General features: G+C 55.0%; 2 protein-coding genes and 1 pseudogene across 3 annotated transcripts; 1 reads left to right on the forward strand and 2 right to left on the reverse strand.

Moving 5' to 3' along the window:
- Positions 1 to 1,234: 1,234 nt before the first annotated feature.
- On the reverse strand, positions 1,235 to 12,541 carry LOC308046911 (annotated as a pseudogene). Its single transcript has 9 exons — positions 12,347 to 12,541; positions 11,467 to 11,696; positions 10,905 to 10,936; positions 9,770 to 9,909; positions 8,635 to 8,662; positions 8,367 to 8,476; positions 7,247 to 7,338; positions 6,994 to 7,093; positions 1,235 to 1,303 (listed from the first exon to the last, which is right to left on the reverse strand). The product of its transcript is annotated as an uncharacterized misc_RNA (transcript).
- A 223-nt stretch (positions 12,542 to 12,764) lies between these two features.
- P2RX6 (purinergic receptor P2X 6) lies at positions 12,765 to 20,887 on the forward strand (the record flags this gene model as incomplete). The annotated part of the gene is made up of 12 exons (XM_080355012.1): positions 12,765 to 12,901; positions 13,007 to 13,148; positions 13,326 to 13,397; positions 15,578 to 15,653; positions 16,334 to 16,427; positions 16,707 to 16,787; positions 17,492 to 17,633; positions 17,832 to 17,941; positions 18,403 to 18,496; positions 19,503 to 19,568; positions 20,260 to 20,337; positions 20,802 to 20,887. 12 exons carry the CDS (start codon positions 12,765 to 12,767, stop codon positions 20,838 to 20,840), a joined length of 1,131 nt encoding a protein of 376 aa, XP_080211138.1. The 3' UTR covers positions 20,841 to 20,887.
- Positions 20,888 to 21,477: 590 nt separating this feature from the next.
- LOC308046913 (transmembrane protein 17B-like) lies at positions 21,478 to 23,023 on the reverse strand (the record flags this gene model as incomplete). Its single annotated transcript, XM_080355013.1, has 4 exons — positions 21,478 to 21,747; positions 22,134 to 22,247; positions 22,576 to 22,679; positions 22,906 to 23,023. 4 exons carry the CDS (start codon positions 23,021 to 23,023, stop codon positions 21,478 to 21,480), a joined length of 606 nt encoding a protein of 201 aa, XP_080211139.1.
- Between the last annotated feature and the right edge of the window lie 474 nt (positions 23,024 to 23,497).

Below are 23,497 nucleotides of genomic sequence, written 5' to 3' on the forward strand. Positions count from 1 at the left end.
CTGCTTGCTGACAGCAGACATGCCAGTGTCCAACCACACAGCCACGAAAGTAAGGCGGATAAATGTTCACCACATGCACCGCCGACAAGGCAAGAAGCAATGGACTTAAACTGTGTCACGGAGGCACCCAAAGTCAGTTTTAGGCAGGTAAGTTCCAGAATAGACTTTATTCTAGCCAGAAAAGTGTAGCCAATAAACCGGCTAGAAACAGTGTTTATGCAATTATTTAGCACTCCAACAACAGAAAATACAGGTTCAGGTATCAGTCGAGGAGATTATTGGGATAGAACAACATATGAATACTGAGGGTCCACAATGTGCATGCACACACAAGAAACAAAACCAGAGCCCTCCGACTTCAGTGTACCACAAGAAATAATCACTTGACTGAGCTAGACAAGGACTCATTCAAGGATATATCCAGCAAACAACCACTCACCCGAATGAGGAGGTGAGGTGCTCTTAATCCTGGGAGGTCTCCTTAGACAGCGTCCCAGTCTAAGGGGAGGGCTCCTGTTCACAGACCCACTGCTCCAAAAAGACCACTCCCAGGGGGCCTTTGCCAGGGACCCGATTTTATAATCTGATCAGATCTGGCTGTGGGCGTTACAACGTGGTCCAGAAGCTTTGCAGCTACTCTGAGCACCTCCTCTGCTAACGACCCTGTCAACTGACCCAGGGTCCCACCCTTCCTGCCCTCCCAGCTGGTGGAGGTGAAGTCACCCTGTCTGGGGTAGGGGAGGATGTGACTGTCAGCACCTTGGTACCACCCTGGGTGTGTATGCGGGGACAGGCACAGTGGGGCACAAAAGATGCTACAGAGCCATCAGCTGCCCCATTGAAGGCTCCACATCTCAGGGGGCTGTGCAACTGCCACACGTTGTCACCAGGGAGATTTAGGCAAGAGACTAGAAACACTTCCCCACAGCAATAACGGCTTTGCCCGAAAGGTTCCGAAACGCCCGTCAGCTGCTGTGGGAACGGGCTGCAGCGAGCAGGGACGGCCGGTGTTGGGGCCCCGCCTGCCGAACCACAGCCCCGTCCTTGCTGGGACAAGCCGCAGCACCGCAGCACGCTCGGGGTTGTAAAGCAGATCAAAGTGTTCGCGCAAAACCTCTGTTCTGCACAGGGGACAGGCCGGAGTCGCGCTGCAGGATCCTCTGCCCCAGCACGGCCTCCAGGTCGTGCTTTTTAGTAGCTACTCCAGCTAAACCTTCTCTGGTCACCCCTGTGATCACACCAGCGAGCTGCCCAGGAGCTCATCTTCCAGGAACAATCCAGCAGCTGGAGGAGACCCAGATGGCTGCAGGAACACACGGTGGCTGAGCCTTCCGGAAGGCGAAGGGGTGCTAAGGAAATTCAAAGCCTCAAAAGGACACTGATAAAAGTGGGAGCTGCTCAAGAATTAAGGAAAAAAATATTAGTGAAAATTAATAGGTATTTGTGTAACCTCTGTGCCTTGGTAGGATCAGGAGCCTGGAAAGAGGCAGCAGTGCTGTCGTACCGCAATACCTTCACAGGGCACCCAGCTGCTACATGGCAGTGCTCCAAAACGAAACCAAAAATGAACAATATTGAAATAACGCTCAGAGAGAGAAACCAGTGCTCAGTACTGGAAATGACACTGTGGACAGGGACTCAGCGAATCTTCTGGTGAGTTACTCCAGGGTTAGTTCCTAACCTGAAAGGAAACACAGGCAAGTTTGGAGGAAAGAGGAACAGTGATATCAGCTGGGAAACGGCCAGGTAAATTGGGAATAACTGATATTACGGTATAACTGCAGTACAACTCCTGGTGTCAGGCTCCATGTGTTAATGCCTCACAAGCTTTTGCAGCAGCTGCCAAAGCACAGCAAATTACTACAGCTTTGCACACAACCCCTGCAGGCTGCTCCGGCTGCGGGTTCCCCTGCAGCCCCGGGGGGCAAATCCTGACTGCGCAATCCTGCCTGCACAATCCTGCCTGCACAATCCTGCCTGTGCAATCCTGCCTGTGCAACCCTGCCTGCACAATCCTGCCTGCACAGTCCTGCCTGCACGGTCCTGCCTGCACGATCCTGCCTGTGCAATCCTGCCTGTGCAATCCTGCCTGCACGGTCCTGCCTGCACGGTCCTGCCTGCATGATCCTGCCTGTGCAATCCTTCCTGCACGATCCTGCCTGCGCAATCCTGCCTGCATGATCCTGGCTGTGCACGGAACAGGCAGGAGCTCAGGTCTCCACAGCCCCTTCCCGCTCTCTTCAAACCCACAGGACAACTGAGTGTTCAATATATGCACCAGGGGAGGTTGAGGTTGGATCTGGGGAACAATTTCTTCCCCAAAGGGCTGTGGGGCATTGGAACAGGCTGCCCAGGGCAGTGTTGGAGTCACCATCCCTGGAGGGGTGGACAGATGGAGATGAGGTTCTCAGGGACATGGGTTAGTACTAGAATTAGGTTATGGTTGGACTCGATGATCCTGAGGGTCTCTTCCAGCTGAAATGATGCTGTGATTCTATACACACCCCAGTTATATTACCCCATAACACACTGCTGGCTCACCTGGTGCTTTGGTGCATTGATTTGTTAAGCTTAATTCTCATAAGAGAAAAACACCAGCTCTGACTGCAGTGACTAATGAACTGATATGTATGTGTGGATCTTCCCTAGTTACACCAGCTGGTGAATAAGGACGGACTTGATGTGTAAGAATCCTTTACCTAGCTTACTTTTAATATGATTTTAACTTGCATCTCTTCTTTGGAGATTATAGGAAGGATCAGGGGCAAAGGATGTAACAGAAGCAATAAATGGTGACTAAATATTTTAAAATATAAGTCCTCATATTGATTTAAATCAAGCCATGTAACAGTTTCTGTATTAGATACATGAATTTTTCATCTAGAGGCAGAGGGGGTGTCAGGAGGGTTCTGGAATTTCTAGAAACATCCCATATTTACAGACCTCACAATATGCAAGAGACTCCTCCAAATGGTGTGAGCAGACAAGTGTGAACCCAAGGCACAGACATTATTGATTAGATACATAACTGTTAAATATTTTGCACATTTATAGGACGGAACCCATCAGGTAAATCATAACTGCATAGAGTTATTTTCAAAATAAAGAGCATAAACATCTTCTGCTGAGATCTAACAGGAAGCACAATTTCACCATAAGGCACATTTATTAGGTAAATGAGATATGGAAGTGAGCAAGGGATTGATAACACTTCTGCTCTAGAGGAAGCAGCAGGCGGGCGGAGAGTGGCAGGGGCCGTCTGGAGCTCTGGCCCTGCCCTTGCAAGCTGAATTCTCAGAGGGGTGTCACCACCGCCCCGGACAGCACTGCTGGGTGTCCCCTGACCCCGTCACCTGCTGTGTCAGTGACCGAATCACAGAATCACAGAATGTCAGGAAGGGCCCTGGAAAGCTCATCCAGTGCAATCCCCCCATGGAGCAGGAACACCCAGATGAGGTTACACAGGAAGGTGTCCAGGCGGGTTGGAATGTCTGCACAGAAGGAGACTCCACAACCCCCCTGGGCAGCCTGGGCCAGGCTCTGACACCCTCACCACGAACAAGTTTCTTCTCATCTTTAAGTGGAACCTCCTGTGTTCCAGTTTGCACCCATTGCCCCTTGTCCTGTCACTGGTTGTCACCAGCAGAGCCTGGCTCCATCCTCCTGACACTCCCCTTTCCATATTGATCCCCAGGAATGAGTCCCCCCTCAGTGTCCTCTTGTCCAGCTCCAGAGCCCCAGCTCCCTCAGCCTTTCCTCACACGGGAGATGCTCCACTCCCTGCAGCATCTTGGTGGCTGCGCTGGACTCTCTGCAGCAGTTCCCTGTCCTGCTGGAACTGAGGGGAAACCAGACAGGGGACACCAGAACCAGCACATGGACGTGCCTGGGGACAGACCAGCCCTGCCCAGCTGGAGCTGTGGGTAGAGCTGAGATGGCTGCAAGCACTTTATCAACAAAGTCCATCAGCTTTCAGGGAACCTAAGGCCATTACTGGAGTGTAGCCAGACAGGGTTAAGGCAGCGCTGCAGACCACAGGGCTGGCTGGTCTCTGGCTCTCTGGCCTCCTGCCCAGGCCGGACACCAGATCTGTTCTGTGACCACCCTCAGCCCTCTCCCTGCTGCAAGAAACTGCAGCAAGAAACCAGCTCTTCCCAGAGCCCAGGAGAGCAGTCAATGCGGGCTGTGCAGAGCACAGAGGTGCTTCCCACCGCTCCCTGAACCGCAGCGCCCGCGGTGTCCCAGCAGGGAGGATCCATCCTGGGGAGGGGAAGGAGCTGCAGCCCTCGTGCTGTGGTCACGGCTGAACCGGCACTGAGCCCCTGGCCTTTTTCCAGGCAGCTTGTAGCATCCACCCTGCCTAACAGTGACAAGAGCAAGAGCACACGGCAGGAAACAAGGACAGCAGCCACGATCCAGGCCTGGGCCCCATGTGAGGCTGAGGAGCTGTGCTGGGAGGCACCCGGAAACGAGTCACAGGTGCACCTGACAGCAAAGACAATCCCGGCTGTGCAACAGGAGAGCAGCCGCAGGCAGAAAGCATTTCTGCACAGCACATCTCTGGATAGCACTGTGCTTCCCATGCAATCAGCGTGCTCAGGTGCTGTGAGCTGTGGGTCTGAGCATCAGCAGCAGCTGCAGCGCATGATGATTATAAAGGAGACACTGGACTCTCACCCCTGAGGATGCTCTTGCGTGTGCTGGAAGAGACTCAGAGCCGGTTGTAGCCGAAATCTTAAAGAGAAAAAGCAGAAAAACTCCCCAATATCAGCCAATATTCACACAGATCCTGCCTTAGCACTGCCCCAGCACATCCTTGTGTCACAGGCTCGGTGAGTGGGCTGGGGCGTTGGGCAGAGGCGCTCAAGAAGCGGCCCCAAGGAGACTGGTTTTCAGCCACCGTGTTCTGGGGGTTTCCTGCCGCTTCGGGCTGATTCCGGAGCTCAACCTTCAACTGACTTTTCCTCTGCAACTTCATGTTTCCACCCTATCTGAGAAGATGTAGGAGGAGTACCTTCACAGCATCGCAGCGCTCTGCAAGCTCTTCATTCACAGGGATGTCCTAGAGGGGAAAGTCACTACGGGTAAGCAAGCATGTGGTGATTTACCCTCCCTCAGAAAACAGATATTGCAATATATTCTATGCTCTCTTAAACACAGAATTCTGACACAAGGTTGTGAGATCCAGGGCTGTTAACAAACACCAACATTATGGGTAGGTATGAGATTTAAGAGCAGCATTCTGCTCCCCAGGCAAGAAGCAGAAGAGCTGAACTGATGGTGAAGCAGCACAGAAATTAAGGGAAGATAAGGGTTTTCATACAAGCTCCTCACTGTACTGTCAAAAGACAGTGACTTGAAGTGGATAAAGGTGAAAAAACAGTGAACAAATGAAAAAAGACTTGGACAGAAAATCAGGACAATGCCAGGATGGATAGTAAGCTCAGAAGAATGGTCTGCAGGAAGAGAGGTTAAAGCAGATGGAGAGGAGGAGGCAGGCACTGAACGACAGAGGAAGGCTCAGCGTGTCAGGGATCGTCGGGTGGTAGGACAGATGTCTGGACTGGTCATAGCAATGGGTCATGAAGGAGAACCACCTGATGAAAATCTGATGACTGCAGGGCATGTCTTTCCTCCGAGGTCACCATCACAGCCCCTGTGTGGTCACTGGTGACACTGTCAATACAGTCAGCAGAGCTCCTAAAGCAGAGCCCTGCACTTTGTTGTGTTAATTTTGCCGTGAATACCGTTGATTAAACCTCCATCTGTGAACAGACCTCGTGTCATCAACTCAGATATAGTCACCCACATTGAAAGACAAATCCCTCCTCAACAAATGTGTTACTTACTTCCCTTTTTAGAAATTAAAAGTAGTTGTGAACTATTTGATCCTCAGGACATCAAGTGGCTACTGGCCTGAGACAGAGCCTGTGTTCAGAAGTGATGCTCTTTGGGGCGCCTTGTGCCGAGAGCTGCCTGGTGACACGGGGCGGCCTTCTCGGACCTGGCACCGCGCACAAATGGGGGAGATGCTCAAGTGGAAGTTCTTGTGCCCTGCAAGTGCCATTCGACTTCATCAGAAATGGGACAGAAACGCTTTCAAAATTCTTTGCATTGTCAGAGCAGAAAGCTCAAGATTCCAAGGGAATTTCTGAATTCCCAGGCAGCCAGGCTGCTCCCAGAGCCCAGCGCCATTCACCGAGGGCTGAGCTCTGCTGCTGCCCAAAGCCTGAGCGACGCCGGTTTGATGCGTTCATGCACCTCGGTGCTGCTGCAAACACACAAACCAGTCCTGGGCACGTACAGATGTGTCCATGTTTTGAAGTCGGGGGCCTTTCCCTCCAAATGGAGTTCTCACCGGGCAGCAACAACGCCAGAGCCAGAATCCTGCCAGCAGCTCTTTGTTATTCTTACACATTCAGCCTCTGCCTTCCCTCTTCTTCCTGGTGCAACACTGAGTGGCAAGTCCAGGTCTCCACGCCAGCACTAGAATTGGTTGCTAGAGCCCTGAGGACCCCACAGCAACCTTCACTCTGCGTGGGATTTCTGGTCAGAAAATGAAACAGCAGGAAAGAAACAGTCAGAAAAGAAACAGCAGGAGGATATATAACAGGGGTTTTTGTGTGATCCTTCATGGTACCAGTGGTCCCCTGTGGGTGAGATATGCCAAGCGCTCTTAACAGTGGACCAAGGACTCTCAAGTGGCCGCTCCAGTGCCACCTGCCACACCAAGCTGGACACTACTGGTGCAGAAATAGGATGCTATCCGTGCTGCAGGACAAGGCAGAACAGAGGCAAGCTCGCAGAGATCTCTGTTCACTGCGAAAGGTGCTGGACACAGCCCTCTTTGTTAATGAGAACATACTGCGACCGGGGAAGCGCGGGAGGAGACGCGCGGGGGCAAGCGTTCTGCTGTGGATTTGTTCTGCAGGGTTCAAGTTCAGGACATGCTTGCATCAGTGATATTTAAATATGCATAACAGGCTCTAATACCTTCCTAGGAAAGTTAATCACATTAAGTCTTCTCAGAGTCTTGTTTTCCTTCAGGCCAGCTGCAATGTGCAGAGCTCCTTCGGTTGAAATACGGTTGTTGCTAAAAACAGACAAAAGGCACAGTTCACACACAGGTTTTCCATATGCACATCGCTCAGGCAAAAGATATGAAACCTCCTGCTTCACCCAGCATTGAAAACATTTTATATCCAGAAGGAATTCAGGGCAATGCCTTCCAACTAAGCACTCGTACCCAGGAGGCTGGAAGCAGTAAGGAGCTGCCAAACCCGCGGGCTGAGGCGAGGCTGGCATGGCCCACGGCCCCAGCAGCGGCGCTGACTGCGTCTGCATGGTCACAAACACACACAAGAGGTGCACACCTCTTCTTCCATGCTTGTTCCTCCCCAGACCACCTGGTTTCCTCCCCTAGACATTCTCTAACAGCCCTTGTGCAATCCCCAAATGCTCTTCCCCTGCATCCCATAACGCATTCCACAGCCCCTCGGAAGTGACCTTAAGCTTATGGAGATGGATTGGGATTTGGGATGAGACCAGCAGTGTTTTATAACATTCCCTCTGCCTCTCGCACCTGCACACTCTGCAGGTACAGACCCGAACGGCTTTGCCCAGCACTGCAAGGCGGGAGGGAACGAACAGCAGGACCAGGGGCCGGCTCACCCGGCGCTGAGCTCTTCCTTTGCTGGCTTTAAAAGCCTCGCCCAGGGCAGCTGCTCCTCTGCTGCCAAAGCCACCGCAGGAAACACTGTAAGGAACACACTTACCTGTGGTGCGACACAAACACACAACTGAAATCTCCCTGTCGCTTGATTCAGCCCTGGAGTAATATCCTTCTGTGCACTACCAGCCATTCTGCTGCCCAAAAAGCACTTGGAGCCTTGCTGCGCCACACCTTGGATGGCACGTGTGAGTTGCATGATGCAAGAGGTGAAGCTAAATTACCTCAGTGGCCCCTTTCAGCCCAAGAGGCTGGGAGGACTGTTTCTCATTTTAATGAGAGGCTGTTTACTTTTAGTAGATTATAAACTATATGTAGACCACAAAAGAGTTTCTGTGTTGATTTATGAATCAGAAGTGAAATGAAACAGTTAAAAATATTCATTATAGTAATTTTTACTCTAAAAAGGGAAAGAACTAGAAATAGAGAAAATAAAACATACACAGTGTGTCAACAGACAATGGACGATTTTACTCTCTTAGTTCCAAGATCTACATGATCTCAGTGATCTCAGATGGCTGTGGGACAAGCAAGGGCACAAGGCAAGCAGTACATCACAGCATTCACGCTTGTTTAAACAGATAAAATTTCATGTGAGCTCTCAGAATTTAAAACCAGGAGTGAAAACATTTCCTACCCTGGAGCCTTTGGCCAAGGCAGCTGCCCCTTTGCTATGGAAATGACTCCAGCTGATCTTAAAGTCCTTTAATTAGATGTTTTCTGCTATTGCTATTCCAAGAATTTCAACTAAGAAAAAAATCCACGAAGCCACACAGCTTAAGAGTTAAAAGGACTAAGTTTAAGAGTTAAAAGGAAGCTCAGGGTAGTTCAGGTATTTCTCTGCAATTCTCTGTATTACCTCTAGGTTGGCAATTAAAACTACAGTATATCATTTTCTTTTATACCTTGTTTACCATAAACACAAAGCAGAAGCTGCCAGACAATAAGCCAGGCTACAAATGCAACAAACGGTTGTTTCCCCTCATGTGAGCCAGAGAAGCCCAGTGAAGAGGGTCCTCAAGGAGGAGGCCACAGCACGTGAGGTGTGTGATGATTTAGTATTGTAAAGCAGGGGATAGACAGAAGATGGTGGATTTTTCATGGAAGACACAACCCAGGGAGAATGTGCATCTGACAGATGGCATGGGAGAGAAAAAATGCAGTGTGTCCCTTTCTGAGTGTGCACCTGTCACAGAGTGTGGGGGTAGAGCAGTTTGGAGCACCGTCGTAGAGTGAGACCAGGAGTTGGGAGATTTGTGAATCTTCATCCTGGAGAAGGTAACAGGACACATGGCTGGGGTTACCAAGGACAGACACGGACAGAGATAAAGCATCTGCCAGCAAGGTGCAAAAAGGAGATGAGCATAAAGGTTGAAAAGTCAGGGATTAGCAACGGCATCACAAGAGTGTAAGGATTGTAAGGATTAAATAACAGTGCGCTTAAAAACCAGGAGCCAAAGGAAAAGAGCGATATGCATTAACAAGGTGCAGACCAGCACGAAAAGAAGTGGCCAATGTCACCAGCAAAGGAAGTCCCCAAACCACAGGCTGTCAAGTGTGGCAGAGGATCAGGGAAGCACAAATGCCAGTTTGTTCCACCCTCACCCTCCTTGGCCCTGCAGTCACCCCTCGGGGACACAGAGACAGACAGGAGCACTGGTGGCAAACGCCGTTCTGCTGGGTTTTTTCTGCTCTTATTAAGCATTTTACACACCTGTGAAAACTGAAAAGATGATTGAGAAAAAAAGCAAATGATGTTCTGTGAAAGGAAGACCATCAGGACTTGGGAAATAGGAAGAACAGGGGAAGAAACAGAAGAAGTAAAGCTTGCAAAGCTGTAAGAAAAGGCAGAGATGAAGATGCATGAATGATGATAGCTTGACACTGGTTGTGCCAACAAACAGCCCAAAATACCTTTTCAGGAAACTGAAAATATTAACCAGCCCTGCTCCCCAAAGGTGTGAGGCAGGTGAGTCCATGGAGCTGCACTGTACCTGACAGCACCTCCTGCCCCGTCACCAAACGTGCTGTGACTCAGACCCAGAACATCCGCTTGGCTGTGATGGCATCAGCAAAATACATCGCTGAATGACCCCCAAATTCATTTCCTGAGAGCTGTGGGGATGCAATTGTAGTATTTTCTAGAAACACAGCGGAAAAAGCCTTAGCTCCTTCAACTCCTAATATAAATCAACAGCTGGGGAGAGAAAAAACATCATCAGATCACCAAACCATGTCGATACCAGGGAGGTGCCTGACCTCCACGCAGTGCCACGCTTGCCAAATGAGACTGCCGAACCTGGTCTAACACAGTATTTTAGTCAGAACAGCAGAATTTCACTTCTGCATTCACAGCCTTTCCCTAAGATGGGCTCATTCAAGTTTTTCCACACGACCATGGGACATGAGACCCGAGTGTTTCTTGCACATCTGTGCTTCCCGCTCCACGCTCAGCCTGCACTCAGCAAAGTTCTAGTGGGTTTTCTGGTTCCTCATCATGGCTTGGAAAAAATAATGTAGGCTGGGAGAGACAGCAAAGCTAAAGAAGAACAACAATGGTGTGAAGACAGACACTGAGACCCAAGTATGAAAGCCTGAACTTCTCCACCCACCCACATACAGAATGAATTTTCTGTGCACAGAAGAGAGGCCTGACCCTCTAACACTGAATGCAACCACCAGAAAACAAAACTAAGGAAATCCCATGTTAACAGGGATTTTCACAGCACAGAACCTGTCCCCTTCATCCACGCTGACTTCCTGACAAAGCGGATCAGCGTTGCCTTAGTTATAGGAGAGTTGTGTTCTCAGCTGTCTAAACTGGCCTTCTTTGTAAATAAAATATATCCCCCAGTGTAGCAACCAGCACGACTTATTGTGAAGTTCTGCCTGCATTATGGCAAGGGCCTGGAGATTCGGACACTGAAACAGGATATTAAATTAAGTGCTGAAAGATGTGACACAGAGACACGGCGCGGGCTCCACACAGATCCCTCCTGGGTTGGTCACACAGCCCAGCACGGGGACCCCGGACTGGCTCTGCACGTCACAGCCTCAGGTTTGGCAGCTTCTGGGTACACGTGGCACAACCACCCGCATCCCCGGAGCTGCCATCACTGCCCTCAGCCACGTGTCACCCACAGTGCCATCGCTGGCATGTGCGACTGGGACTCACTTCTTAAATAATGAAGGGCAGGAACATCGGTGCTGGAAAAGCAGAGACTAAAACCACGACCTCCGGACACAGCACCACCTGGCCAAGACCTGAATCCAGAAAGCGCCGCTGTGCTGCTGCTCCCCGGATCTGCAGTATCTGTAATCTAATAGTACAAAGGTGTCTGACACATGAAACGTCCCTGGGCAGAGCAGACATGGGCTGCTTGCAGATTCGCTTTAGATGGGCTTCTTTTTCACCTCTCCCTGCTTAGAAGCCCTGTTTTCTTACATGCCGATTGTGCAAATTCAATTCACAAACCTTAACAATTATTAAGCACATCCTCTGAATAATCCGAGTTTCAGGTGGATGTTTCTGATCCACAATTAAAACAGAAACTTGCTCTTTCTCTTGGTTTTCCAGAGGCTTCGCAGGAATAACAGCACAGGGCTGACTCCAGTTAGTGGCATCCTAACCTCACAAAAGTAACTGCTGTGAAAACAGGTGGGGAAAGGTGACACAGCAGCACTCACCGTTCGAACGGCACCCAGTTCTGGTGTCCTTGTCACACACATGGGGTCACTGCCAGCAGGACTGGTTAAATCCACAAAGATGCCAGCACCATTTCCTCCTCCACAGCAAAGTGTCAGCTGGAGAATGGCAGATCAGGGAACACAAGCCTGAAATGCAGCAGTTTTCTTCCAGCATCTCCGCAATTGCAGCCACCACATCTCCCTGCAGCCGGTTGTCACCCAGGTCTAACGGGAGGACAAAGGTATTGACCAGCAAGGAGAGAACTAGAGCCTTGGGACCCTGCAACAACAACAAAAGAAATACCCCAAAAACAAAAGCAAAAAAAACCCACAACGGGTCATTTGCAGTTTCACTGGCTTCCCAAAGCTCTTCTGGATGTTGATGTTTCAGCTCCCCTTGGCCTTTGCAGAATCATGCAAAAAGATTCCCCTTCTAACATCATTTAAAGCCAGGCCAGGAAAGCAAACACCGCAGATGGTTTAAGTTCAAAAGATTTCATTTTGCTTATGTTATTAAAAAATAATCTATCCTTCCATAAAAACAATTTAAAAGGTTGTGGAGTCTCCTTCTGTGCAGACATTCCAACCCGCCTGGACACCTTCCTGTGTCACCTCATCTGGGTGTTCCTGCTCCATGGGGGGATTGCACTGGATGAGCTTTCCAGGGCCCTTCAACCCCTGACACTCTGGGATGCTGTGACTGGCATCTGTTTGTCATCAACGAGGCATGAGAACGCACATCAAGCACGGGCTCTGTGCGGGACCGCAGCTCGGCTCGGCAGGTGACGGCGTTTGCAGCCCCTGTCGCCCCAGGGCCCCGTGTCCCTCGCTGGGGTGACGGGGCTGCCCATCGCGCCGCAGGGGCTGGAGCTCAGGGCCGCGCTGCAGACCGGCACACGGCCCGGAACCGGCTCCGTGCTGCGGGGAAACGGCGTTGGCGGAGGTTTCGCCGAGCGCTGCCACGAATCCCCAGCGCCCACTGCGCCCCGGCTGCTCCCGCACCAGCCCCGCGGGGACGCGGCCCAGGCCCAGGCCCAAGCCAGGCCGCTGCCTCCCGGGGCTGGTGGGACAAGCCCGGCGTTCCCCTGCACCCACCCGGGGACACCGGAGCCTGGGCTCCCCCATCGGCCACCATCCCCGGCCCGGAGCCGCCGCGCTGCTGCCATGGCGACGGGGCGGGGCGGGGCCGCGGGGGGCGCGGCGGTGCTATGGAGGGGCGGGGCTGGGCTGCGAGGGGCGGAGCTCTGAGGGGCGGGGTTGGGCTGCGAGGGGCGGAGCTCTGAGGGGCGGGGCTGGGCTACGAGGGGCGGAGCTCTGAGGGGCGGGGCGGGGCGCGCGCAGTCCCGCCATGGCGGGCGCGGGGCCGGAGTCGGCGCTCGGCGGGCTGCTCGACTACAAGACGGCGAAGTTCGCGCTGACGCGGAACCGGCGGGTCGGGCTGCTGCACCGCCTGCTCCAGCTGGGCGTGCTGGGCTACCTGTTCGGGTAGGGCGGTCCCCTTCCGCCTCGGCGCCCCCAGGACCCGACGCTCCCGTGGGCGGCGGGTGTCCCTGGGGTCCCCTCAGCGCCCTCGCCCCTGCCCCTCCGCAGGTGGGTGCTGCTGGTGCGGAAGGGCTACCAGGACACCGACAGCGCCCCCCGCGCCGCCGTCGTCACCAAGCTGAAGGGGGCGGCGGTGGCGGGCACGGCTCGGCGGCTGTGGGACGCGGCAGACTATGCCCGGCCCCCGCAGGTACGACCGGGACCCCGGGCAGGGCGGGTTGGCAAAAGCTTCGGGAGAACCCTTTGGGAAAGGAACAGGCGACGTTAACGCTGTACGTTACAAAGCCAAAAAAAAGGACGTTTATAGTTCATGCTGCTGAGTGTGAGGGTGTGAGTCCCCCGCTGAAGCTGCGTCCTTGCCTCCTAGGGAGAAGACGTGATTTTTCTGGTGACCAATTTCATTGCCACAGCACAGCAAGCCCAGGGCACCTGTCCCGAGGTACGTGAGCTGTGCTGGTCCTTACGCAGTGCTGTGGGGCTGGATCTGCTGCTCTGCAGCTGGACTCGAGCTCAGCAAAACCCAGGGCAAGGCCAGACAGAAGGGAAACATGGATTTTCATTGTAAAAAGCTGATTTCCATCATTCTGATTGTTCCTGTAGATCTTGCTCACTCGTTTGCACTTGCTCTGTCATACCTGTATGAAGCATGATGTGTACCCAAGAGGTCTGGCCAGGGTCACTTGTGGTGGCCAGCAGGACAAGGGACACGGTCCGTGGGGTCCTTGCCAGCTCTCTGTGCTGCTCAGGGGCTGGTGGCACTGGGTGATCTGTGCAGGGTTTCTGCCCCAGGGACACTGAGCCATGTCACCCTGTTGCTGTTCTGTCTGCAGCTGGCACCGGCACAGCCAACCCTGGCAAAGACCTCTCTCACCTGCACTCCTTCTTGAGTCTCACATGTGTTGTGGTTTTTTGGCCTGCTGCTCTATTCTCTCACCTCTGTTCTGCTGTTTTTCAGGGTACTTTTACATGTGTGCACTCCATGGATACCTGTGTCTTGTTTCCTTTGTAACTCCCTCCTGCAGGACGAGTATCCTTCCCATCGCAGGGTCCTATTTTTAGGAGGAGCAGAGCACACGTTTTCCCAGGCAGCCCACACTTAATGGAATATGTTCTCAGAGACAAATCTTCCTTCAAGGCTGGACTTGGGCCAACTCCTCGGCTGAACTCCAGAGCTGGACCCTGCTTGGCAGACAGGAGCAAGTGGCTTTTAAGCTGAGCCGCTGCTGGTACCTTGTGCCCGAGCCAAGCGCTGTTTGTCCTGGTGGTCCCTTTGGCTTTTGCTGTGTCTGCTGTGCCGTGCCCGGCCCAATCCTGCCTCCCAACTCGCCCTGTGCTGCCAGGCTGGGCCGCTCTGCAGATGCTGCAGAAGAGGAGTAACAACGCGGGTTTTTGGGTCGGGGCCAATGGTACTAATGATCCCTCTTTAAAATGCTGAGAACTCCTGAAGCACTGGGAGCTACAGGAGTGTCCCCAGGGGCAGGCGTGTGCTGGAGAGCCTTGCAGGGCTCTCTGGCGGGCAGTCACTGATGTCTCTGGATGCCTGGTTAGCAGTGTGCAAGCCAAGGCTGCAGAGAGAGCAGAGCATCTCATCCCATTGCAGTGCCGCAGTGTGTCTGGGTGCCTGCCGCAGCCTTCACCTCGTGCTGTTCTCCTGGAGCTTCCTGGCTTTGAGGCTGTAGCTGACATTCATGTTTGAAGAGCTTCAAAAATTTAGCAGTGACAGCATTTGACTTTGCAGGAGTTTCTGAATATTTTTAATTACCAAAGTGTTCTGTGCTGGCAGAGCAGGGGAAGGTCTGGCTGGGGCCAGGGGCAGCGCCTGAGCACAGGACGAGCTGTTCCAGCGGTTGATGTCTGTGTTGTGGCTGAGCTCTGACTTATCGCTTGGGGAGACCTTTCAATATTGATCTCCAGTACTTTGAGTGGTCAGAAACCTTCTACCTCTATTTGCAAGGCACTCTGAAGGTTAATGAAGATGATCCAAATAGACTCAGAGCCAGAAGGTGTCAGTCAGTGCATCCGCTCTGTGCAGGTGCCAGCTCTGGGGCTAAGGGACCATTTCACTTAAATCATGGTCTTTAGCACATCCAGCTGTGCTCAGCTCTTACCGTTCCAGATGCTGATGATGGATGTGCGAGTGAGCGGCGCGGGTCCCAGCCCCAAGTGTCCTAAGGGCATGAGAGGGGCGTTAGATTTTGGGAGAAGCTTCATCCTTCTTTGCTCACCCGTGGTGCTACTGGTGGTTTGCTCTCTGAGAAGGTTTGCTTTGCTTCCTGGTCACCAGTACGTTGCTGCATAGTTGTGCAGGGCTGGGAATCAGCAGTTGTTTCTGATAAGATCAAGGATAAATCCTACATATTTGTAACTAGGGAAAGTAAATAGAAACCTTTCAGCCCTGAGGTTCAGAGAGTTGATGCACAGATTTCTGCTGGCAACACAAGAGCATCTTTGCTGTCCCTGTCCTGGCAACACAAATGGGCAATGAATTCTGAGGAGCATCTGAGCTCCTAAGTGTCTGGGACATGCTTGGAGAAGCAGGAGCAGCAGCACGAGCCGTGGGGGGTGACCTGGGGCCTGGGGTGGCCACGCAGTGACCGCGGTTCTGTCTGTGTCCCGCAGAGCGCCGCCGTCCTCGATGCCATGTGCTCAGAAGATGCAGACTGTCCCATGGGAAACCCAGTGGCTCGTGGCAATGGTACTGGGTGTTTTGCTAAAAAAAAAAACCAGTGTCATTTAATTCGTCATGCTTAGTAGCAAACAGGTCCACAGAGGTGCCTGATGGCCCAAGTTCAGTGCTTTCTGTGCGGGGAAGTGCTCTCCAGGCATTTATTCTTGGCAAAACCTTACAGCGACCCGTCGTGGCTGGACGAGGCGGTGCCGTGGGCACAGGGCGCTGTCACGGCGAGTACAGGCTGCTCGGTTCTGGTGTTGGCTACTGGAACTGAAACCACTGTGCCGTGCAGTTGGCAGGTTTTCCTTCTGTAATAAAGCCTGGCTTTTTTTCTACGCTGTTTAATATTAGCAGCCCATGTGAGTTCCGCTGGAAAGGATATTTCAGCTCTAGGAGGTCGGCGTGCAGAACTGCCCCGGTTTGTTGTGTCCCCGTGGGGCAGGAGAGGCGGCACGGCACGGGACAGGGCGGCCCTGGGGCACCGAGCGGCTGCCGGCCCTGGTGAAACAGCCGCCATGGCTCAGCCGCAGGGGAGGGGAGGGTTCACAGCGACGCTGTTGTGTGGGGAGAACACTGAAGGGTCATCTTTGAGGTTCAGGTTGTGAGAACAAAGTGCCCAGGACATTACCCCGGGAGGGGAGCTGCACAGAAAACATTTCAAAATGGAATAGTCAATTATATATGTATGTTTTCCTCATTTCTAGGGATAAAAACTGGGAAATGTGTGATGTTCAACACCACCCATTCCACCTGTGAGATCTATGGCTGGTGTCCTGTGGAAAACAGCACCCTGCCCAGGTATGGCACAGGGTCAGGGGACTGGCAGCGAGAGCTTCGGTTGCTTCTCTGTGTAACCACGGCTCTGAACACGCTTGCCTGGGGGCAGCCAGGCCCCCGAGGCCTTTGCCATTCACCTACCGGTCAGTTAAGCCCAGGGAACTTCACACAAGAGCATTTCTTGCAACTCTCTGTTGTAGCCGAAGTCCTGGGGTTGTGGGGGAGGCGGCAGAGGAAGGGGAATGGGGACGTGCCAGGGCCACTGTGCAGAATCCAAGTGTGGTGGTGATTGTTTTCCAGGAAACCTCTTCTGGCTGAGGCGGAGAATTTCACTCTCTTTATAAAGAATACCATCCACTTCACCAAATTTAATTTCTCCAAGTAAGTACGATGCTCCTTGGCCCCCGTGTGTGCCACTCGGTGCAGCCTCTGCTGAGCGCGCAGCTGCGGGGCCGAGCAGCCCCGTGCGGTGCGGGACAGACGAGGCTCGGGCGGTTACGGTTGCGGATGGTGTGTTCAGGACAACGCCTGTTGCTTTGGCAGCATGTGTTTGCACGTGTAAGAGCGGTGGGACGGGGTAGGGGCACGGCTGTGCTCCCAGCTCTCCAGAGCACCGCGGGCAGAGCAGGACAAGGCCAGTTGTTCCCAAGGTCTTGTTTGAGCTCATACTTTGCAAAGGGCCGCCCTGGCCCCGCAGCCCCGGCAGGCTGGCGGCTGCCTGGCTGCGCCGGGACGCACGGGCTGGGGCAGCGGAACGGCCCTGCCGGCCCCTGGCACGCAGGGTTCCCTATGGTTCCCTATGGCAGCGGCGGGAGCAGGTGCTGTGGGGGAAGGAGCAGCAGAGGTTGGAGGGGCTGGGAGGGGAAGGATATGGCAGGTGCTGTGAAGGGTGATAACTCCACGTGTGATCCCTCAGGGCCAGTTTCCCTCCAGCGGAGGCTTTAGAGAGGCGATGACTGTGTCCCTGCTGCAGGGGCGCTGGGGTCCCACTCCAGGGGAGGGTCTCCCTTTGTGCCCTGCTGCAGGGCTCCCCGTCCTCCCACATCCCCTGCACCCGGGACATCTCCCTCTCTCTCCTCTCACAGGTGCAATACTTTGCAAACCAATGACCCCACCTATTTCAAGACCTGCTTGTACGATTCGTTCTTCAGCCCCTCCTGCCCTGTCTTCCGTGTCCGTGACATGGTGGAGGCAGCAGGAGAGACCTTTGGGGACCTGGCACTGCTGGTATTTGCTTTTCCTTTTAAAGTATGGAAGGTGACTGCAAATTCCCCAAGGGTGTGGGCATGAGCAGAGGAAACAGGACTGACCCCTGAAATGCTAAAGGAATGATGTGATCTCTGTGTGATTCAGAACAGCTGAACAGTAAAGAACTCAGCAAATCTCTGATCCTATGCCACACCTGGAGTAAAATGTGTTTTGCAGGGGGGGAGCATCGGAGTTCACATTGAGTGGGACTGCGACCTGGACCAGCCCGTGGCCCAGTGCCAGCCACAGTACTCCTTCAGCCTGCAGGACAGGAACTACAACTTCAGGTGGGGATGCTGGGGCTGTGGGATGAGCACACGGCCGTTGTTCTATGTCTGCATTTCCCTGAGTGATGCTCTGCAAGGAGCAGCAGGGACAAGGGGACATGGTAGCCCAGCGCAGGGTCTGTCAGTGCTGGGGTGCCGTGGTAGTTCCCACTCACTGGAGCTGTGGAGGGCAGCGACTGCCTGTGCGCAGGGACGTGTGGCTGTGCGCACCAGTGCTGACCCTGAGCTGGGTGCACTGGGAGCTGCGTGCTCCCGGTGACCCGGGCTGGGTGCTGGGCAGACGCTGATGCGCCGCTGCCGAAACCAAGCGAGTGACAGCAGCACTTGCATCACCCGCGTCCCAGCCTGCCAGTGGACACGAGGTGCGCACAGGCACGTGGCAGCCCCCGCAGTTGTGTCACACGGGCAGCCCTCCCCTCTGCTGCTGTAGCTTTCTGAGCCGCATCCAGTGTCTCCCACAGAACTGCCTCCTACTACTGGGACTCCCAGCGGCAGCTCCACCGGAACCTGCTGAAGCTCTACGGCATCCGCTTCGACATCTCCGTGCACGGCCAGGTACCGTCTCCTCTGCAGACCCTGCACGCACAGTCCTGGCTGCTTTGTCACTGCACCTTGCTGCTCTCTGCTGCCGCCAGCCCCACGGCTCCCTGCTGGCATCGCTGCTCCTCACCCTGGTGAGCTCTTCCCCTCTTTCCAGAGTTTTCCAAGCAGAGCAGGGAAAATCAGTCCCTCCCATTAGGAGAGAAGCTTCTTGGTAATGGCCTGAGCACGGAGGCTTCTCTTGTTGAGGATCTGATGTGGGCGTTGTGAGATGTTGGGCTCTGTAGGCAAGGTGGGCTTGTCTGGTCAGAGGGGCTGTTGGCATCTCTGAGGGTGCCGTGGTGGGAACACCCTGGCAAAGAACTCTTCTGAACCTGGACAATTAATCTTTTCTTGATTAACTGTCCCCTTGTGGAAAAAGGCATGGGCACGGTCATGGCTGATGCTTCTCTGTGTGCACTATCACTGACAAACTCAGTACTCGCCTGTGCGAGATGGAGCCTGCACTGGGGGGACTGGTCACCCCAGGTGACATCCACAGCTGATCGGTTGTTCTTGGTGCTGGCTTTTCCACTTGAAAAGGGCCAAGCACGCAGTGCAGGACAGGTTGCACCACTTTGGGGTGGTGAGATCAGGTCTGGGAGGTGTGGAGCAAGAGAGAATAACCAGGAGGGAGGTGGGAACCCAAAAATCTCTTTCCTCAGAGATGCCACCCTCCTTTGAGCGGGGGGGGGACACATCACATCAGGGCCCTGTTTGCTGGGATGTCGTTGGTGGATGCAGCTCCTTCTGTGCCCGCAACAGGTTGGTCACAGTGACCTCTGCTGCCACCAAGTCATGAGCTGCCTCAGTCCTGTCTTAGACAGCCAAAGGGGTTTTGGGTCCAGGTTCCTGCAGCTGGGCACAAAGGAATGACCAAGGTTTCCCCCAGCACCTCCCTGGCTTTAAGCTCGCTGCCCAGGGGCTTGTCCTGCAGCCCTCACCCCTGTGCCCGCTGTCTTCCCCCTCCATTTCTCACCAGGCTGGCAAGTTCAGCATCATTCCTGCTGCTGTGAGCTTCGGCACCGGCATCGCGTTCTTTGGAGCCGTGAGTACTCAACGCCCGCTCTTTTCCTCTGATCTGTGGGTTGGGGTTTGCCACTTGTCTGTTGTTTCCCTGCCTGCCTGTGGCGTGAGGCTTCTGGGTGCTGGCAGCCCGGGAGCGGAGCTCGCCTGGTGGGGTGTGAGCTCCTGTTGTCCTGTTGGTCACTGTTCGCAGTAATGACGCTGCTGGGTTGGGGTCCTGAGCACTGTCGGGGGCACGTCTCATGGCGCTGGGTGTCTGTTGACCCTGGAAGGTGCATTGCTGGGGCACCGCTCGCTGCCCTGCGCCGGCTGTCTCGCCAGCGGCAGAGAGCAGCAGCTCCGCTCGGTGTTCGTATGACAGAGCCGCTGTCCCACCCCGGCACGGATGGGGAGTGGTGGTCGTTGTGACGGGGCAGCCCCTTGTAGAGCACTTCTGTGGCTTTTCAGCTGAGTGATGGGGGCCCTGTGCTCCCCTGCCAGCCCTCTCGTTCCTCCCCAATGTGCTCATCCTGGTTCCTTTCGTGGCGGTGACAGCGGCTCTCTGCCGGACGGCCCTCGCCCTGCGTCCACACGGTGCAGCTCAGATGATCCCGTCTGACCCGCGCGGCTCCGGGGCGCGGGTGGGGGCAGAGGGACCTGCTTGAGCTGCCCGGGTGGCCTGGGCTCCCGCAGGAACCGTCGCTGCCAACCCTGCTGCGGTTGTGTCCCCGCAGGCCACGGTGCTCTGTGACCTGGTTCTGCTCTACCTGGATGCAAAGGCCGAGTTCTACTGGAAAGAGAAGTTCGAGGAGGTAAGGACAGGGCTGCTTGGGAGAGCTGAGGCTGGAGTTGAGTGAGCAGATCTGGGGGGACTCAAAGCTGGGACTCACTCAAATCTGAGTGAGCAGATTTGGGGGGACTTCCTTGTACAAACCTGAGCCAGCCCCACATTTATTCACCCTCATCCGGACTGAATGGTGCCAAGCTCCATGTGTGAGGGTCTGAGCAGTGCTGACACTGTGGTCAGTGACAGGTTCTGCCACGTGTTTCCCGCTCTGGCACTGCCCAGCAGGAATGTGTCTTTGGAGCTGCCCCAGGGCTGCCCCGTCCTGTCGGAGGAAAAAACATTCTAGTGCCTGATCTCAAACTGCGAGTGGAGTGTGGACCTCAAACAATGAACGTGGTCGCGTGGAGCTGAGCAGAGCAGCACAGGACCAACCTGCCCGAGCTGGCCCCTTGTTTCTGGGATGCTAAGATGCCCCTGTTCATTTTTCAGGCAAAACCCCCTAAATGTAAGACTGAGGCCGCAGCTTAGGGATGTCGGGACTGCTCCGTCACAAGCATCGTGCACTCCAGAGTGACCCCCGGGTAGGGATGGGGCATGGCTGTGGCCTGTGTGGAGATGGCCCAGTTCTCCTGGCCCATTGCGTGCTGCTGGGGTTAGGGTCTGCCTTTCCTGGAGAAACATTTGCATCAGCATAAGCTCTTGGTGACCGAGCAGAGCTGTGCTGCAGAGCTGCTGCAGGAGCTGGAGCTTGCGGGGAAGAAGCTGGCCTGTGATCAGCACAAGAAGTTTGAAGTATTTTGTGGTTTTCACGTTCCAGATGGCCATGGGCCTTGATTTCCCGTGTAAAACAGGGATGCAATGCAATAAAGCTGTTCAGAAAGCGGGCAGTGGCTGAGCTCTGTCTGTAGCCCGGGGGTGGCTGGAAGGTGTCGCGCTGCTGCTCCTGCCCCTCGTGGTGCCCTGTGTGCTTCCCGATGCGATGCCCCCTCCCAGCTGAGCTGTGCTCGGGCGGTTGGCAGCACGGGCTGGTACTGGCTTGCAGAGGGGTGCGCTGGCTCCTGTGTCTGCCAGTTCCTGCCGGGGCTGATGGGGCACTGAGCCCCCACTCCCACTTCCCCTGGGCTCAAAAACACTGTGTGGAGGCGCAGTGGGGTCTGAGCAGCGTTTATTGGAGGGATCCCACAGCGTCACCCCTGCGCCAGCCTCCCCTGCGCTCCTTGAACTGCCGCAGGTGGAACTGCGCCGCCAGCTGCCTGGTCATGGTCCTCAGTGCCAGGAACGCGGCTGCGATCTCGGCGAGGAGGAAGGCCAGGAGCAGGCTGTGCATGGCTGTCTCCAGCGGCAGGCGCAGGACGTGGCCGTCCGTCAGCAGGAAGAGCAGGAGGGGGAGCTGGATCAGGAAGGAGAGGAGGAGGAACCCGGCCAGCTCGGGCACCTGTGGGAGCAGAGGCCACCGGTGGGGTGGGGGGACCCTCTGCCCTGGGGCTTCCCTGCATCGGTCACTGCTGCCATCGGCACTTGGATACCGGGGATGTCACTCCTGTCCCTGGATGTGGTCAGATGCTGTCGAGCTCAGTGCTGGAGCATCATACACACAGTGCAGGGACACAGCAGGACAGCGAGTGACTTCCCCTTGTCCTCTGCCCACAGGTTCTACCTTGCACCTGTGATTTCCCCCTCCCGGGCAGGGCTTCAGGAACAGGGTGACAGGCACTCAGGCCCTGGGCAAGGGGACATCCAGCACAGCCACCCTTCCCCTGGCAGGGCTGTCCCGCACTGAGCCCTGGGGACTTGAGGCTGTGGCAGAGAGATGGTGCTTACCTTCTCCTGCAGGTTCCCCACGTAGCCCAGGTAGAGGCGGGAGCCTTCAGCCAGTGAGAGGATGAGGAAGGCAGCGACCAGCAGGAACTGGTAGTGCCAAGGCAGCAGGTGGTACTGTGATAGGGGCACAGCCTCGTCCCAGCACCCTGTCCCCTGTGCCCCATGTCCTGTGCCCTCCTCCCCACACTCTGCCAGCTCCTACCCAGCTCTGCCCTCTTCGTTTAACCTGCTCTGTTTGGAAAGTTCAGTAGTTATTCTTAAAATTTCCATTTCTGGAAGCTGGAGATGAGCCCTCTTGTAGGGGATGGGGCATTTTGCTTGGGTGTGTGTGGACCCATTAATTTTGAAGAGGCTACCCCTCGCTTGCTCTGTGTGGCCTCTGCATGCCCATGGATGCTGGGCAGGAGCCCGGTCCCCCACCACGTGCCCCACAGGACGGTACCTTCAGCTGCAGCATCAGCCCCTCGGCCAGGCACCACGCGGGGAAGTAGCAGGCGTTGAAATAGAGCATCATCTGGAGGGGCAGGCTGGCCAGCACCGCGGGGGCTGCGCAGGGCAGGCAGGGCTGGCCTCACGCAGAGGTGACAGCGATGGCCCTGCCATGCCTGGGGCCACAGCTCTGCTGTTTGCAGCTAATGCCCTTACTTTTGTCCCCCCTCGGTGGGTGGATGCAGGGACCCTTTGGGTGTTCCCACCTCAGAAGTGCCCAGTTGCATCGGTGCTGTGCCGAGCAGCAACCCCCTCCCCAGGGCCCCGGCCGCACTGCCCGTACCTGGGGGGTAGGTGTGGGCAGCGCCGCTGTCCCGGGTCTTGTTGTTGATGAAGAGGGAGCCACTGAAGGCCGCCAAGCCCCGTCGGAGGTTGGCGGGCAGAGGGGTGTGCGCAGCCATGGCCGAGCTCTGATCGCCCGGCTCAGCTGGGATTAGCCAGAAGGTCGTTAATGGGATGACAGGCTGGGCTAATGTGCAGGACATGCGGCCATTGGCTCCCTGGGGACGGGGCTGCTGAGCCAGGAGGCGGATGTGGGAGAGGGAATTCCCCTGAGACACCAACCCTACACGAGACCCACAAGGATACGGAGCATCTCCTCTCTGTGGAAGCTGGGGGGGTGCAGCAAGTTGCCTCTGTCACCATGTCGGGGATGGGCTGGTGTCCCCAGCCCAAGCACCAGGTGTGGGCAGCGCTCAGCTCTGCTGCGCCTTCTCCCAGCTGTGTCCTATGAACATAATTGTTGCTCAGAGCTCCCTGGCAGACCAGGATGCCTGGGGGGGAGGCTGCTCTTCGCCAGAAACGCTTCTCCAAAGCCTCCAGACTCACAGAGCATTTTACCCCTCACCGTGAGCTTCCCTGCTAACGTGCCACCC

This window comes from Nesoenas mayeri, assembly GCF_963082525.1.
Source record: "Nesoenas mayeri genome assembly, chromosome: 17".
In the NCBI taxonomy this organism is placed as follows: domain Eukaryota; kingdom Metazoa; phylum Chordata; class Aves; order Columbiformes; family Columbidae; genus Nesoenas; species Nesoenas mayeri.